The sequence below is a fragment of the Vanessa atalanta genome, chromosome 28, assembly GCF_905147765.1.
Source record: "Vanessa atalanta chromosome 28, ilVanAtal1.2, whole genome shotgun sequence".
NCBI classification, from domain to species: domain Eukaryota; kingdom Metazoa; phylum Arthropoda; class Insecta; order Lepidoptera; family Nymphalidae; genus Vanessa; species Vanessa atalanta.
In genome coordinates this window covers 5154103-5167005 of record NC_061898.1, presented here as the reverse complement: position 1 = coordinate 5167005, position 12903 = coordinate 5154103, and the positions used below count along the sequence as shown (strand labels likewise).

Below are 12903 nucleotides of genomic sequence, written 5' to 3'. Positions count from 1 at the left end.
GATTATAACTTTACGTTTAATACAGTTCCGAAAAATTAAGATTCAACATGGGTAACTCTCAGACAAATCTGTACGGTTAGAAAAAAAGTTGATGTGTTACCCTTAGACAAACTTGTACGGTTAGAAAAAGAGTTGTATTTTTTAATTACATTCATTAGGATACTATTCGTGTATGTGTTGGACTGTGTACGGTTAGAAAAAAAAAAGTTTAATTATTTAGATGTTTATTTAGATAATTCAAGTAATTTATCAATCTGGTCTTGAATCCATCCGTGGAAGTGCGAGACGTTTGTGTGAACCATGATAGAGGTGGTGCCGCTGCGATACAGGGTGATTCCATATGCTATATAGTATATCGACTTCACTGCCTGAAAAACAAATTGGATCATAGCATATAAACGGTTACATAGCAATTTAAAGTGACCACTGGAAAAAAAAAACGTATCAGAAATTCGAATTTGTTTTTTTTTTAAAGGAAGATTACATTTGTGATAACACACGCACACATACACATTAATAAAAAGTACTGATTTTTTGGCGGGATGTTAGTTGTAGTACACAATCCCACCATCCAAATGATTGCTTTTAAGTATAAATCTTAACAATTCCGTTACCTCTTCAGGACATATCAGACCTCCCCCCACTTCCGGTTCGTAATCGTTCCGTGCTCCAATGGTACATATGAATGAGTCGTCTAAGGGGATGTTGCCTTCCACACACTTGCTTTGCTGTGGTATAACGGTATTAACCTGAAAATAAATTTTAGTTGAACACATTTTTAAAACCAGCAAACATCACCATCTTTGCTTTTGTCCATCGAAGAGTTACTTCATCTGGAGCCAATCCTGAGTGTGCAATCGGGTTATATCAAATCAAATTAAATCAAAATATACTTTATTCAAGTAGGCTTTTACAAGCACTTTTGAATTGTCATTTAACAAATTATTTAAAGTAAAGCTACCACCGGTTCGGAATGTAGATTCTACCGAGAAGAACCGGCAAGAAACTCAGTAGTTACTCTTTTTCAACATCTAAAAATACAGTCATGTTAGTTAAATACAATTATATATGTATGTCATGTCTCCTGCCTGGAAGTCAACGAGCATTAACTCCACGCTTTTTTATCATCAATATAATCTTGTATCGAATAATATGCCTTCTTTACCAATTTTGTATTTTGTATTTTTTTACAATTGACTTGAATCTATGAAACGGCAAAGTTAAAAATAAAAGATTTAGGTGTTTGAAATATAACGATGACCATGGAAGATGACAGCTTTAACGAGCACCCGTAAAGTAATACAGCCCTTACGTATTATGGTGGTAACGTTAAAATAAGAACATCGGTCAATAAAAGATAATATAGATGATAGATTCTACCGAGGAGACCCGGTAAGAAACATATAATCCGATGGGACGGCAAATCTGACACGAGCGAAGAGTTCAGGCGCAGGAGCAGCGGCTTTTCGTGTTTTCCGAGACACGGGGTGTATATTATACCCACTCCCAAATTCCAGACTTTGGCTGGCTGTTACTGAGGATTTACTAAAAATTCCAAAAACTTTTTATCGGCCTGATATAGGGTTTGTACCCGAAATTTTGGAATCTGTGCTGAAAGTCGATCAAAGAGGGAGTCGATAAGAACAGAAGGAGTTGTTTTCTTGAATGATAAAATTCCATATTGGTGTATTCTTGTCCTATGTATCATGGCTGGTCTCCCTTAACCAAAAACGTTTAGCACGATAGCGTCACGATCACTATTCTTGACATATATATAATAAAGTATACATACGTAATAATCTTCACTGGACACAGCCACACAGGACGTAGCGAATAGTCCTTTGGTTTCTGAACGGCATACCGGCTTCACCCACGACGGCAGTGAATCGTCGTACTTCAAACCGAGTATCGCTATATCATTGTATCGGGTTTCTGTAAGCACATGTTTTTCTTTTTAATAATATAGTTAGTCGTACGAGCAAATCGGACATCTCATGGTAGGTGGTCACCACCGCTCATGGATATCGGTGCTATTAGAAATATTAACCATTCCTTGGATGTCCCTTACGTCTATAGTTTTGCTGGCTTACTAAACCTTCAAACCGAAACACAACAATATTAAATGTTGCTGTTTGGTGGTAGAATAGCTGATAAATGTGTGGGAGCTATCCAGACGGGATTGCACAAAGCCCTACCAAGTATTGAATGTAATTCTCTATTGGGGATGGTGCTGTTTATGTTTAATTGCAAAAAGCATGGCTGACTTTTATCGGTAGACATCTGCTTGACGATCACCGATCTTAAATATAGCACATACTGGTACAAAAACGATCCGGCTCGAAGGACCTTCGTGTCTCAGTACTACAAAGCCAGGGGAAATGAAAGATTAAGCCCCGAACGCAAAGGCCTTTGTTCTAATATTAATTTGACCTATATTATTCAAAAGATACATAACGATAGCGCGATTCAATCAACTACTAACGCCATCTAGTTTTAGATGAAGCAATTAACACATTTTAATTATTAACAAGGTAGTTAGACACACACAGTAGAGAAACACAGCAATGCACAGTACAGAAGTTTCGTGACATGTAAATACTGTAAATATTTAAATAAATAAATGAACATTGGACAACATCACACACGTTACTCTGATCCCAATGTAAGTTAGTTAGCTAAAGCACTTGTGTTAAGGAAAATCAGAAGTAACGACGGTACCACAAACACCCAGACCCAAGACAACATAGAAAACTAATGAAGTTTTTCTAGATCGACTCGGCCGGGAATCGAACCCGGGACCTCGGAGTGGCGTACCCATGAAAACCGTAACCCACTACTCGACCACGGATGTCGTCAACGCACGTCATAAAAAAACATCATAATACTCACCACTGTCAAAGTATTCGTGGATATACACCTTTTTGACGTCATAAGGAGAGAAATGCTCTTTCGAGAAACGTACAATCAAGGTGTCTTGAGGGTATTGTTCGATGCAGTACGCTGACGTCATAAGTGCACGAGACTCTTCGCTGATGACGACAGCAGCACAGAGGGGTACGTTGGGGTCGGATTTACTGAAAATTTATACAATAGTCATCGATTCGATATTCCATTTTAGGTCTTATGTTATTCCATCCAGACAAGCGGTAGGGTGTCAAACCAAGTTCAAGTGAACTGGCGAGCAGCACCGTATGTAATGTTACACGAACCATTTGGAGGCACTTTTGACGCCCTCATAACTCAAAAACTATTTCACATAAACGTGAACATAACATTAACAGCCTGTAAATTTCCCACTGCTGGGCTTAGGCCGCCTCTACCTTTGAGGAGAAGGTTTGGAGCATATTCCACCACGCTGCTTCAATGCTGATTGGTGGAATACACATGTGGCAGAATTTCGTTGAAATTAGACACATGCAGGATGTTTTCACCGCTGAGCACTAGATGAATTATAAACACAAATTAAGCACATGAAAATTCAGTGGTGCTTGTGCGTTCTAACCACTGGGCCATCTCGGCCATGAACGAGTAAAATTTATACATTAACACTTGAGAGATACGTATGTGCTCTAAATTTTATAAGCACATATCAAACGGTTATTTAGATATTAACGTCCAAAAATTGTCATATTTATCACTGACTGATCCATAGATCAAAACTCTAACCCAATTCCTGGTGACCTAGAAAGTTCAAATTTGCCATGCAGGTAGGTAATCTAAGGTGAATTAAAAGGAATAAATTTTTCACATAATCGATTCTATTGGCAACACTTATATACTCAGTACATGTAATGACAGCAATGTAAAAAAATAATAATATGAGAATCAACTTACTACAATTATTCTCTTTATATGGATTTTAAGTTTTTCAAGTGAATATTATTATTTAATATTATTAACCTTTTTTATCCAAATATTTGTATACTTAACTCCGAATGAGTTTCAGAATGAGAACTTATTGGTAACAAATTGTAATTCTTGAAAATTCAATGGATAAGAGGTAATTTGTTACGTAGTCGTCTCAAATAATTATCTTTTCACTACGTATATTGTACAATGAGTTTTACAATAGAATTAACTTAACGGTAACTGACGGTAACTTACACCGAATTATTCCAAAGCTTCCCTAAAGAAAAATAGCAGTTATAAAATTCTAATAATTAGAATTATAAACTTATCGTTAGTCGTAACAGGCTCTTAGGCAAGTCCCTCATAACCACTGCATGGGTTTTTGGAATTGGATTTGGATCATTCGGGTCTGGAAGAGATGGCAAATTAGCCATAAGTCCGCCCGTTGTAAAACTCAGTTTTTCTTTTTAGTATTATTTCTGTTTATTTAGACCTAATATTTCTGTAGTTCATGTTTGTGGTTTACAATAAAGTATGTTAACAATTAATATGGGTTTAGGGGCCAAAAGCGTTTTTTCAGTGAGAAAAATAAAAATTGTTTGGTGGGGAAAAATGTTAAAATAAACAAACAAAATATATCTTAGAAATGAAATTTGCGGAATGTGTGGTCAGAGAAAAAGTATTTACCTGTATACCCAAGCCCTCCACGGGTACTCCCCTGGGAGAACTGACTTCAAAGCCTCCCTCACTCTCCGGGGATAACCTTCAGGGTTGCTGTTACCGCAGTTGGCACCTCCTGACCTTAGAAATTTAATAATTATAACCAAATTATTAATACATATCTCTAAGATAACGACAAAGAACTTATTTTAATTCGACTAACACTTTATTTATTTTATTTATTTATTTATTCATGTACCAAAAACAAGTAACACAGAAAAAAAGAATAACAAAGGAAGAAAGTGATACATAGGAAAGCTTATCTCTATATATACTTTAACTTGGTTAACGAGATCGATAATCATTTATATATTTATTGAAAAAGTTATACCATCAACTTATCACTAAACACTTAAAATTAATATCTGATGTGGGTAACATTCAAAGTGATACGTCTTTAAAGGTGTAAACAACATTAACTTAAACCGCAATTTACCAAAATTCGATTTTTCATACGCGAAAGGGAAATATATTTTTTTAAATGAATCCAGACCAAGCAAATTCAACCACCATTCAACCATGCTGACTTTTAACCTGTTGGAGAGGCTTGGGGCGAGTCCATTTGGATAGCTGTCAAACATTCATCACATTCGACCGCCAAACAGCAATGCTTAATATATAAATGAATATTGGACAACATCACATACATTACTCTGATCCCAATGTGAGTAGCTAAAGCACTTGTGTTATGGAAAATCAGAAGTAACGACGGTACCACAAACACCCAGACCCGAGACAATATAGAAAACTAATGAACTTTTCTACGTCGACTCGGCCGGGAATCGGAGTGGCGTACCCATGAAAACCGGTGTACACACTACTTGTCCACTTTTTATAACTGATTCAAAATTGTTTATCATCATCATAGTCAGCCTGTATTAGTCCACTGCTGGACATATGCCAAGGCGCCCCCCACTGAGTCTAATCTTCAGCCTTTCTCGTCCCTTTTCTACCAGCCACCATCCGTACATCATCGCTCCACCGTGCCGCAGGGCGTCCTACACTACGCTTGCCTGTTCGCGGTCTACATTCTAGAACATTCTTGCCAAATGCTTCTTCCGAAATTGATCAAAATTTCAAAATCGAAGAGTTTGTGAATTAGTTCTTAAGGTGGTACAATGGCGATGACAACCACATACCATCAAGAGGACCATATCTCAGTCTGTCTACATATTTGGGAGATAATGTAAAACAATATAAGGTCATGTGCATTCTTAATCCAGGGCTCCAATCCTGATTTAGCATCGGGTTTCTGATAAATGACAGTGTTCCGCTGACAACTTCAAAACTCCTAGCTGGTACTAAGAATTCTTAAAAGGACCCATAGGAGTAGCGGCCGAATGAGCCAAACACAAGGCAACTGGTCTAACACACTAAATAAAAAAGCGGCCAAGTGCGATTCGGACTCGCCCATGAGGGTTTTGTAGCAGCAAGTAACAAGGTTTATTATAAATTTTGGTAAACTGCGCTTTTCGATTTATGACTTATTAAAAAGAACTACTTACTAGATTTCGTTCAAACCAACTTTGAGTGGAAGTTTGCATGGTAATATCATATATTTCTTTTATTTTTATTATTCTCTTACTTCAGTCATTCTCTTACTTCAGAAGTTACAGGGGGGGAGGCACACATTTTACCACTTTGGAAGTGTCTCTAGGGCAAACTATTCAGTTTAGAAAAAAATTATAGTAGAAACCTCATCATTTTTGAAGACCTATCCATAGATATCCAACATATATGAGTTCTATGAAAAAATAAATTTTGAGTTTCACTTCTAAGTATGGGGAACCACAAAATTATATATTGTTTTTTTTCTATTGTTGTGTGAAGGTCTTAATACGGTTCACAGAATACATCTACTTACCAAGTTTTAACAGTTTAGTTCTTATAGTTTCGGAAAAAAAGTGGCTGTGACATACGGACGGACCGACAGACAAACGTGCCGAATCTATAAAGGTTCTGTTTTTTGCCATTTGGCTATGGATCCCTAAAAAGGCTTTATTCCTACCTGAATGTGTTCTGCAATTGTGAAAAACAACATATGTCGGTCTTAGCACACTTATTGTCATGCAACCTGTAAAAAAAAAGTAATTAATGTTTAATTATCGACGTGAAACATCCATATATTGCGGTTTCAAACTTAAACAAACGACACTTCACTTTAACACGGATAATTATCTTTTATAATTAATCTTATGCATTTTTATGTCAAAGGGTGGCACACAAGCATATGGGCCACCTGAAGGCCCATAGATAAGAAATATTAACCATTCCTTACATCGCCAATGGGCCACCAGCATTGGGAACTAAGATGTTATGTCCCTTGTGCCTGTAGTTACATTAGCTCACTCATTCTTCAAACCGGAACACAACAATGCTGAGTACTTTTGTTTTGTTAGAATATCTGATGAGTGGGTGGTACCCAGACGGGCTTACACAAAACCCTACCACCAAGTATGCACATCATATCATTAAAAACTAATATATATCCATATTTTTCATCACGTGTCGCTGTTACCAACTTACATTAAAGCCTTAGCCCAGTTGTGGGACATATACAGAAATAACTTACTGAAACTCAATTTTAGTCTTTCCCCTGTTTATCTGTCTCTGAACCTCTGCATCAGAACAGACGTAGCACTCGTAGCATCCCTTCCCACTGCCTTCGATATTGGAACAATTCATTTGACTCGGACTGTAATTGTCTTCTACAATGAGAAAATAATTAAAACATTCATTGGTGCCATTCCAATGTGATCAAAGAGGGCTGCTGGAAATCGGTGGCTAAACCGCTGATTCCAGTTGATAACACAGCAGAGATGATCCAGTTAGTGTTACCATTATAATATCATAGCAGACATCGATCAGATCAGTAGAAGCACATATTCCGTTAAAAAAAAGAAAAGAGCTGGTGATCTTCAAAGAGTTAACAGCAATGATCTATTATAAGGGATTTCTAATATACCTATTTACCCCTCCATTTAAGTTTAGAGCTTAAAGTTAGGGGAAAGTGGGCACGATATAGCCCGAGGGTTTAGGATCGATTCTTCGCCTTTTTACATAGCTAGGTGGCCAATAAACCATTGTGCTAACGCTCTGTGCTTTGCTCTTGGAATACAACAACATCATTCCAGTCTGTACCTGTCAAATCAAAATAATTTCTTCCTTTTAACTGACTTCTTCTTACTTATTGGGAATTGGTAACAGGGGGTATAAATTAGTTCGAAATAACTTCTAAAACATCGCGGGGAAACCTGTGCGTGGTAGAAGAAAATCTTCGTCATTTATTTACCAAATTTCACTGGAACAGCGTGGCGACAAAAGCCCTTGTCGCTTTCGAGCGAGGATCCCCTTTAATAATGTTCTTCTGGCCGAATTTCAGATAAGTCGAAGTTTTACTTAATAGTAAGGCAGATGGACAAATTGGCCACCTGTAACTGGACCTGGACAAAAGTGGTCACCACCGTCGTCGATGACCATCAAAAGGTAGCCTATTTGCTCGTCCGCCTGCTATAAAAAAATATTCACAAATATGTACCCGCAACTTGCTCGAAGACATCTTGTAACGCTACATCCCCTTCGAGAACAGCAGACGCGACGGTGAAAGAGTAACACAGAGCTATGATCCTGGAAGATAAATTAAACGGGATGTGGATGTCACACAGTCGTACTCAAACGAACCACTGATTAACTTAGCCTAGGTATATTCAAGGAGACAATCGTATGAACACGAGGAAGGTATACTAATAGCTCCTAGTTTCCGACTTCGCTAAGTCAATACATCGCCTATTTGCCTATTAAAAAATTTACTCAATACAGGACTTTATTACAGATAAAAAATCTTGGACGTATTTATATCTAGGCAGGATATATAAAAAAAATGTATTTTACTGGCACATCCTGTAATAAAAATGGTGGAAAAGATTAACTACTGAATTTCTTGCCGGTTCGTCTCGGTAGAATCTACCACCGTTTCAGAAGGTAGATTCTAAAAGAAAGAAGGCTTTAAATTTAAATCAACACAGTAACATGACGATACAAAAGTGCTCTTATGAGCCCTCTTGAATAAAGAATTTTTTGATTTTACTTAGTTTTTCAATTGGGCATACACTTCCAGATACAAAAGTCCTTTCAAAAATACAATCCTCCAGATGTAAAAAAGCACGGGCAATTGTAAGCCCGTGAATATGTAAATGATGTAATTTAAATTAAAAAAAAAAACCTATGAGGTTCACCTCATACATCATATCTATCTCATAGGATGCTTTTTATCAAATTTGCTTCAGTGGTTTGATCGTGAAATATTAACAATATTAGCATGAACAGAAAAGTTAGCATAGTCACGTGACACAAAACGATGACGTCACTTGCTTGTTAACCTCGTTTGCCTACTCTTGTGGTTTATATGTGCCACAGATTACAATACACGTCAAGTGACATCACCGACCCCATTGCAGCTCCATATTGTCAAAGTAGCGTTTTCGCGCGCTATTTAAATATGGAATTTTTAATTTGACATTTTTCAGCAAATATGTACTAGAATTATAAAAAATGACTTTTACTGGGTTCCTTAACCTCTACTAAATAATATAAAATGGATTTTAAAAAACCAGTCAAATAGCCTCTTGTTTACAAAAAATTTGAAAACATAAATACAAATACAAATGTGTATACCGTTCTGTCATTTAAGGGCAAACCAGTGAACCGAATTTGATGAAATCCCTATTATGGATAACCCCTAAAGCGCTATAAACACGTAACTATAATCTACTCCAACCACAAGAGGACAAAAGCCAAACAAACAACATTTGACAGCAAATTGATGCGATATCATTGGTCGAGAGCTTGATTAGTCTATGATATTCACTATGGACTTGCGAATTGACGCTTTGAACGTTGACGAACCTTATCAGGCTTTTGGAAGTAACATTAAAGTGGATATAAGTAGTTAAGTGTAATTGTGTTGTATTATAAATAAAGATATATTAATCATAAACTCTCAGTAGTGCAGAATATAGCCGAGTTATTAGCAAATCGCATGAAATACGTAAATCTAAGGTTTGTTTATCTTTATTCCTACTTCGATGGGAACAGACTATACTGTACAAGCGATCGCGTGCAATGGTGGACGAATTACGAAGAGAAATACCAAACTGATCCATCTCAAACTCTTTTAGTTTAATATATCTAGTTAAATTTTCCGAGATTGCCCTGTGGTTAGAACGCGTGCATCACAAATGATAGCGGATTCAAGCCTAGGTAATCGGAACTAAATTTTCATATGCTTAATTTGTGTTTATAATTCATCCCGTGCTCGGCGGTGAAGAAAAACGTCGTGAGGAAACCTGCATGTGTCTAATTCCAACGAAATTCTGCCACATGTGTATCAAACAACCCGCATTGGAGCAGCGTGACCTCCTTAAAGGAGGAGGCCTTAGCCCAGCAGTGGGAAATTTACAGGCTGTTAACGTAAATGTTACAGTATTATAAATATTTTGATTGGTTAAACACATACCTTAACATTTTGATGTATAATAAACACGACTTTGAGTACCTGAAACAGTTCATTATTAATGTTACAAACTTTTTTTTTTTATGACAATGAATACATACATTAAACGATCTTTATAAACGAAAATTGTCTTGGAACAGAGGCTAAACAGACTAAATTTAAAGAGGTTTTTTATACTAATTAACTTTTAGGTAAATAATTCGCACACACAATTCTAATGTAATGTTGACCCGCTGAGTTACTTTCGCCGGTTCTTCTCAGGTCAGGGTGTTTCCTTTTCCGAACCGGTGGTAGTGTTTAATTTGACTATCAATAAGTAAGCGTAATGCTTCTATATCGAATAAAGGAATTTGAGTTTGAGTTTAATACTGAATACTAGTGGGTCTCCTGCGAAACTTCGCGAAGTTCGAAACCTGTGACGGGTTTTGTTTTAATTTGATTTCATTTCATTGGACGACCTCCGTGGTCGAGTAGTGTGTACACCGGTTTTCATGAGTACGCCACTCCGAGGTCCCAGGTTCGATTCCCGGCCGAGTCGATGTAGAAAAAATCATTAGTTTTCTATGTTGTCTTGGGTCTGGGTGTTTGTGGTACCGTCGTTACTTCTGATTTCCATAACACAAGTGCTTTAGCTACTTACATTGGGATCAGAGTAATGTATGTGATGTTGTCCAATATTTATATTTATTGTAATCTGCAAGTAATTCATATACATTTGGCGCCAAAATGATGAAACCTCTTTTAAATTAAATTTTTAATATCAAACAGTATACATAAGTTCAGTAAGATTTTTTTATTTTTTTCCCCTCTTTGTTAAATCGTAACAATTCAGTAAATCGCAATCAAGAATCCTCTTTAATTTCCTGCACATCTACAGCTGGAGGTCTTCAAAACGTCCCATAATCGCTGGGACAAAAATCGGCTTACGCTATTAATACATATAAGAAAATTGTTAATTGTTATGAATATAGTGTAATTTTTGTTTATAAATGGGTATCAAATAGATATATTAACAATACCTTACATAAACAGTACCCGCTATCCTTGGAAAGTAAGATTTAATGTCATTCGTATTATCATTGAATGACACTTCAAATCGGATTTTATACAATTAAAAATATCACTGTTTGATTGTAGAATGTCATGATTCTACCCAGAAGGGCTTGAACGAAGCCCTACTAAAGCACCCAGTGGTCATCGGACCAATGAAATCACCGTAAGCTCAGCTCATTGCGGTCGTGCATTGGCTGACTCAGTTCTGAGTTTAAAGGAAGTATTCCTATGTTTGCGTCTGTGCAGTTTATATGCCCCGCACAGATAGCTAGTGTCCTTTGTGAATTGCCGCTATGGCCTAAATTGGTTAGGGGTATATTTATTTATATATAATAATTCTAAAGTTTGTCGTGTAATTTGTTAATGGCTCGACTTCTTGTGTCTGTTTCAGTGTGTGTCTGAATGGATTCGGTACGTATTGCTGTATGTAAGTTCAAAGATTATGATTAAATAGAATTCTTATACGACGGGGACGAATCATATCAAATCATAGAAAATTTTACTCGATCAAGAAGTTCGTTAAACTTTTGAATAATAAATTAAAATATACGTAATGCGTAATGCTAATTTGTTTAAGTGAGTGTCTGAGTTTAATGTAAACGCTTCCTACCTATATAACAACATATACGAGGAAAATAATAATAATAATTTATCCTTACCTTTTAAAACACGAAATGATATCACTTAAACCGGATAGACGATAAATAAATCTTCGACAATATTCCTTGTCGAAAATATTTTATTTAAAAACAATGTTTTAATCACGAGTTAAGTTTTGACCTTAAACTGATAAAACACAACTACGAGCGGTCAGACGTGTTCGCACACTGACCCTGAGGTCTGTCATGACAGCTCGACGCCACTAGATAATTTATTTTATAAAATAACAAAAAAAAAGATAGTGTTTTGATATGTACTAATGTAATACAGGACTGATTTGACCGCTTAACTTTGAAACGATACTGTTTATTCGTAGACGGGGTTGTCAGTGAAATCAAATCATTTTATATATCTCGATAACATCAATAAAATTAATCAGTATTATTATGTAAAAATAAAAATATTTGCAACGGTATTTTTAAATATATTTTTTGCAGGGATGCATCGATACGCCTTTTTGCCGATACGATACCGATACCGATACTCTTAGAAAAATATCGGCGATACCGATACCGATACCGATACCGATACACTTCTCGAATTTAAATAAACGTAAAATAAATGTAAGTGGACATGTTGATTGAATGTTTTTATTTAAAAAAAAAATTAAAATAAAACGTTACAGACTTGGAATGTGAATATTGGTAATTAAACTCAGTAATTAAGATTCATTAATAAGAGTTAGTAACTAAAAAGCGTTCTGTATAACGGGGTAAAATTATATAATAGTTTGCCGAATAGTACAAAAGCGTGTACAAGTATAACTAATATTAAAAAGAAACTAAAAAAACTTATAAACGTAAATATATATTAATAAAATTAGTAAATATCTTTTTTTTTAAAACACAAATTTAATATTGTTAAAATTTAAAATTGATTTACATTCTTTTTTTTTGTTTTTTCTTTTTTTTTTGGGTCAATGTGAATACTGCTACAGATTCTACCGCTAAAACAAATTTTATTTATAAGTTATATGTATTGTAAAGTGAACTGTAAGGTTCTTTATGAGTAATAAAGTTGTTTAACCTGAAAAATACATTAATAAAATTTTTGTTTAAAAAACAAAGTATTATCTCGTTTGCAACGAAAATGACAAAACAAGAGGCGCG

At 35.8% G+C, this 12903-nt stretch overlaps 1 protein-coding gene across 1 annotated transcript; it reads right to left on the bottom strand.

The window, feature by feature from the left end:
• Positions 1–207: 207 nt before the first annotated feature.
• LOC125074702 (salivary plasminogen activator alpha 1-like) lies at positions 208–11984 on the bottom strand. The gene is made up of 10 exons (XM_047686100.1): positions 11794–11984; positions 10085–10123; positions 8108–8196; positions 7142–7277; positions 6578–6643; positions 4537–4650; positions 2890–3074; positions 1793–1932; positions 615–749; positions 208–368 (listed from the first exon to the last, which is right to left on the bottom strand). Exons 2-10 carry the CDS (start codon positions 10090–10092, stop codon positions 225–227), a joined length of 1017 nt encoding a protein of 338 aa, XP_047542056.1. The 5' UTR covers positions 10093–10123; positions 11794–11984; the 3' UTR covers positions 208–224.
• Between the last annotated feature and the right edge of the window lie 919 nt (positions 11985–12903).

What these genes read in the sequence shown, in the direction of transcription:
- LOC125074702 (XM_047686100.1), bottom strand. An exon ending in CAATTGCAGAACACATTCAG is followed by an intron (nt 4,651 to 6,577) that starts GTAGGAATAAAG and finishes TAAATTTCTAAG; the next exon opens with GTCAGGAGGTGCCAACTGCG. An exon ending in CCACGAATACTTTGACAGTG is followed by an intron (nt 1,933 to 2,889) that starts GTGAGTATTATG and finishes ATGTGCTTACAG; the next exon opens with AAACCCGATACAATGATATA.